Genomic DNA, 5,576 nt, shown 5'->3' on the forward strand with positions numbered 1-5,576 from the left:
AAAGCCTGAAAGCGCTCTTGGGCGAAGGGGTGCGGAGTGGACAGGACACAAGGCTCCGCTTTCCCTCTTTCTTCTCTCCCCTCCCCCTCTCTCCCCACTTATACTTCTACTTCCAATCTCTTATTGTAAGATCTTTGCCTCCTTGGGAGATTCTTCGCTCCCTCCTAAGGAAGAATTCTCCTGCACTTGTAACTAGACCCTGAAATAAAGCTCAACCCTTGTTCGACTCTGGAACGTCCTTTCTCTCATACGAGCATCCGGTTTGGCCAACCGAAGACCTCCGATAGAGGTAAGGGAAGACTCAGGTAGCCCACAGGCCTCTAGGCCTGGCAGTAGCAGGTCATGAAAGAGCTCAAAAAGGATTTTGAAAATCAATTAAGAGAAGTAGGGGGGGTAATGGGAAAAGAAATGAGAGCGATGCAAGGAAATCATGAAAGCCGAGTCAACTGATTGCTAAAGGAGACCCCCCCCTCAAAAAAAAACACTGAAGAAAATAACACTTTAAAAAGTTGACTAACCCAAAGAGCAAAAGAGAGCTCAAAGGTAATGAGAAGAATGCCCTAAAAAGCAGAAATGACCAGACAAAAAAGGAGGTCCAAAAGCTCACTGAAGAAAATAATTCCTTAAAGATTAGAATGGAGCACATGGAAGCTAATGATTTTATGAAAAATCAAGAAATTATAAAACAAAGCCAAAGGAATGAAAAAATCTCAAACTATGTGAAATATCTCATTGGAAAAGCAATTGGCCTGGAAAATAGATCCAGGAGAGACAATTTAAAAACTAGTGAACTACCTGAAAGCCATGATCAAAAAAAGAACCTAGACATGATCTTTCAAAAAATTACCAAGGAAAACTGCCCTGATATTCTACAATCAGAGGGTAAAATAGATACTGAAAGAATGCACCAATCACCTCCTGAAAGAGATTCAAAAAGAAAAACTCCTAGGAATATTGTACCCAAATTCCAAAGCTCTCAGGTCAAAGAGGAAATATTGCAAGCAGCCAGAAAGAAACAATTCAAGTGGTGAGGAAATAAAATCAGGATAACACAAGATTTAGCAGCTTCTACATTAAGGGATCAGAATGTTAGGAATATGATATTCCAGAGATGAAAGGAGCTAGGATGCAAACCAATAATCACCTACTCAGAAAAACTGAGTATAATACTTCAGGGGGAAAATAGTCATTTAATGAAATGGAGGACTTTCAAGCATTCTTGATGAAAAGACAAGAGTTGATAGAAAATTTGACTTTCAAATACAAGAATCAAGAGAAGCATGAAAAAGTAAAATAAAAGAGAAATTATAAAGGGCATAATAAAGTTGAACTGTTTGCATTTCTACATGGAAATATTTGCAACTTGATTATTAAGGTATTTGGAGGGATTATAAATATAGACAGAAGGCACAGGGTGAGTTGAGTATGAAGGAATGAAAACTAAAATATGAAATTAAAAGCTGAGAAAGGAATATATTGGGAGGAGAAAGGGAGGAGAATGGGGTAAATTATCTCTCACATAAAAGAGGCAAGATAAAGTTTTTTCGATCGAAGGGAAGAAGGGAAAGGTGAGAGGGGAAGAGTGAAAATTACTCTCATCCCATTTGACTTAAGGAAGAAATAACATGCACACTCAATTTAGTATGAAAATCTATCTTACACTACAGGAAAGTAGGGAGGAAGGGGATAAGCTGGGAGAGGGGGGATGATAGAAGGGAGAGCAAATGGGAGGAGGGGGTAATTAAAAGCAAACATTTTTGAAGAGGGTCAGGGTCAAAAGAGAGGATAGAATGAATAGGGGGCAGGATAGGATGATGTTATGGAACTGTTTTGCATGACTACACATGCATAACCTATATCGAATTGCTTGCCTTCTCAATGGGGGTTGATGGGCAGGGAGGAAGAGAGAGGAGTTGGAACTCAAAGTTTTAAAAATGAATGTTAAAAATTGTTTTTACATGCAACGGGGAAATAAGACATACAGGCAATGGGATATAGAAATCCATCTTGCCCTACTAGAAAATAGTGGGGAAGGGGATAAGAGAAGGGAGGGATATGAAAGAAGGGAGGGAAGATTGGGGGAAGTGGTAATCAGAAAGCATGCTAGCTTGAGGTGGGTGGAGGGCAGAAATGGGGAGAAAATTTGGAACTCAAAATCTTGTGGGAGTGAATGTTGAAAGTTAAAACTAAATTAATTTTTAAAAACTTTAAAAATAAAATAGAATGGGAGAGTTAAAAATAACACTTTTAAAGGTATGTTCTGCTTTTGTGAGAATTTCAAGATTTATAAGAGGATGAAAGAAAATTTTTTTAGAATTACAATGAATGGGAGAAACAATGAAAAAAACGCAACACAAGGGAAAATAGTCTGCTTCATTCTGCAATCCAATTCCATAATTCTTTCTTTGGATATGGAAGGCATGTTACCTCAAGAGTCCACTGGGAATTTTTTAGGTCCTTGCATTGCTGTAGAGGGCTGTCTACCACAAAATGTATTTAATACGAATGTATGGGTAGAACCAATGTAAGATTACACACCATCTTGAGGGGCTGGGGGAAGAGGTGGGTAGGAAGGGGGGAAATTTAAGATTTATAGAAGTGATTGTAGAAACCTGAAAACAAATAAATTAATTTTTAGAAAAAGAAAAAATTTTATAAAATGAATTTTTTTAATTTATTGACTTCACTGAAGGAAAATAGTGAATCTTGTTATATTATATAATATATAATAAGACATTGTATATTGTAAACATATCCATAATATGTTGTAGGTATTGTAAATATTGTTATCTGTGTTTTATTATACATCAAATTGTACAAATAATGGAGTTCAACATCTGAAGGGGTGTGGGGCTTTCTTACCAATGTCTCACAACAGACTCATAGTGAAGAGTTGCTTTTAGTTTCGTGTATATTTAATGGCATAATTTCAGAAATAAAAAGAAAATACAATGTTTAAAAAATAAGGATATCTTATGATGTAATCACTGAACAGCACTTAAAGAGTTAAGAAGATGTAGTCATAAAAAAATTCATGGTCCAGGAATAGTCTAAGTGTAAAACATGACTGTGTAGGTGGCTGAAATGTTCAAGACTCCAAAATTCATGTGCTGTGTTGGCTTCTGCTTTTGGTCACTCACTCACTCATTGGTCCTGGGATGATCACACCTTCACCTTGAGAAAGGGAAAATCAGTTTCAGAAATAAAACTCTTGTGTAACAAAAATGAGTAGTCAAGCAAAAGAAATCAAAGTACTGATTTTTATTTAGGGGCAAGGATTTATGGATAGTGATAGACATGAAGAAACAAAGAACATCAATAAAATATTTTATGCAAAAAAGAAAACAAAAATGAAACAGAAAAATGCAAAAATAAAACAACTGTTAGCATCTTGGTAATTTATATATGTATGTGTGTTTAATTTTTGTTATGAAATTTTTAAATATACACACTGAAGAATAATTCTACATAAGGAAGTCTACATTTTCTTACACAATCTTCTTTCTTTTTCTTTTAATATTGAAATGTAGGTTTGCTGATAATTGTGAAGTTCACAATAAAAAGGAGAATTTAAACAGAAAAAATTGATGAAAGAAGTCCAGACATCAGAACAAGATCAGCAAAGTACATCTTTTGGGGAGAAGGTGGGGCTTCCTAATGTCTCTTGAACTACATCCTGGGAGAGTTTCTTTGTTTCCTCTAAATGTAAGAATAGCCCAGAATAGACCCCTTTCTACAACACTGCATGAAATTCAGACAATGATGGATGAGGGGAGGCTCATACTGCAAGACTATGACGGGAGGAGAAGATCCTGTTTCCTCCAGTCTTAATGAATTTATTTTTATACCTTATATTGACTTCTCTATAAACATGTATTAACCGAGTGAATTTTGGTCTTTCTGTCCCAGCTTTCAGGATGATGACCGGCATAGAGTAGACTTACCACAAATGTTTGTTTGTTGAATAATTGAGAGGGCAAGCCAATATTTGGAGTTGGAAAAGACCATCTTGCCCAACATCACTATCTTACAGGTTATAAAAATCAAAAACAGAGAGATTACATGGATGATGTTGGGTGATACAAGTAATGTTGGTTTTTCTTAGGACTAAAAAGAAGAGGCTTCAACTCAAATCTAAGACTGATACGATATCCAGTTTCAGACATGCTGCTTATGAAGACACAGATGAATTTCTTGCATAACTTTGTTTCTGCTTCTTCTGTAGCCATTCCAGAAATAAATTCAAAATAATCACTATCACCAAAGTCACAATTCATTCTTATATACACATTTTCATTCCCCTCTCAAGTTCACTTTTTTCCTCCACAGCCTCTTCATGGCATTCTTCACTTCTGCATTTCTCAAGGTATAAATAATGGGATTCAACATTGGAGTAACCACAGTGTAGAACACAGAGACAAGTTTGTCTTCAGTGAAGGTGGAAGAGGGCCTCAAGTAGAGAAAGGTGCCAGGACCAAAGAATAAGAGGACAACAGTGATGTGGGAGGCACAAGTGGAGAGGGCCTTGCGTCTCCCCTCTGCAGACTGGTTTCTCAAGTGAACCAAGATGACAACATAGGAAGAAATCAAGAACAGAAAGGAAATTACAGCAAATAAACCACTATCAGAAAACACAATAATCCCCGCCACAAAAGTATCAGTACAAGCAAGCTTGAATAAGGGATAGAGATCACAGAAATAATGGTCAATCACATGGGGACCACAGAAGGGCAATTGGACAGTGATGAGAATCTGAATCACAGAGTGGAACATGCCCCCTAGCCAGGAGCTAAACACCAGCACATGACACACGGAACGGCTCATGATGGTCATGTAGTGCAGGGGTTTACAGATGGCCACATATCGGTCATAGGCCATCACTGTGAGCAGGAGGATCTCAGCAACTCCAAAGAAGTGGAAGAAAAAGATCTGGGTCATGCAGCCATCCAAAGAAATGGTTTTATTCTCAGCCAATAAGCCAGAAAGGAATTTAGGAACAATAGTAGATGAGTAACAGATCTCTACTAAAGAAAGGTGGCTAAGGAAGAAGTACATGGGGGAACTCAGGCTCTTGCTGGTGTTGAGAGTCAAGATGATGAGGCCATTGCCCAACATTGTGGCCACGTACACGGGAAGAAACACCACAAAAGAAACTCTCTGTGCTTCTTGATCCTGGAAGAGCCCCACGAATACTAACTGTGTCACATTGTTTGTAATAGCCATGGAATCCAATCATATCCTATCAACTCTAAAGAAGCTCAATAGCCCTGAAATAAGAAAAAAGAAGATAAGGCCATGTAATTATTAAGATGGTTTCTTGCACTAAAAACACAAATGTATGGGTGGATGGATGGATGAGTCAAAAAATATTTATTGAGTACTTACTATATGCAAAACTCTGTGGTAAGTTCTAGGATTAGAACAGAAGAGCAATACAATCCCTGCTGTCAAGGAACTCACATTCTAATAAGGGAAGATGGTATATAGCAAGTTTTTTTTTAAGTACATGCAAGTTAAGTACTTCAAAATGCTAAATGAGAATGGTGAATTAAAATTAATAATATTGATCTGACTCC

At 37.1% G+C, this 5,576-nt stretch overlaps 1 protein-coding gene across 1 annotated transcript; it reads right to left on the reverse strand.

Moving 5' to 3' along the window:
* Window positions 1-4,293: 4,293 nt before the first annotated feature.
* On the reverse strand, window positions 4,294-5,223 carry LOC140511593 (olfactory receptor 4B1-like). Its single transcript, XM_072620746.1, has one exon. The coding sequence runs from the start codon at window positions 5,221-5,223 to the stop codon at window positions 4,294-4,296; it is 930 nt and encodes a 309-aa protein (XP_072476847.1).
* Between the last annotated feature and the right edge of the window lie 353 nt (window positions 5,224-5,576).

The sequence above is a fragment of the Notamacropus eugenii genome, chromosome 6 (assembly GCF_028372415.1).
Source record: "Notamacropus eugenii isolate mMacEug1 chromosome 6, mMacEug1.pri_v2, whole genome shotgun sequence".
Lineage (NCBI taxonomy): Eukaryota > Metazoa > Chordata > Mammalia > Diprotodontia > Macropodidae > Notamacropus > Notamacropus eugenii.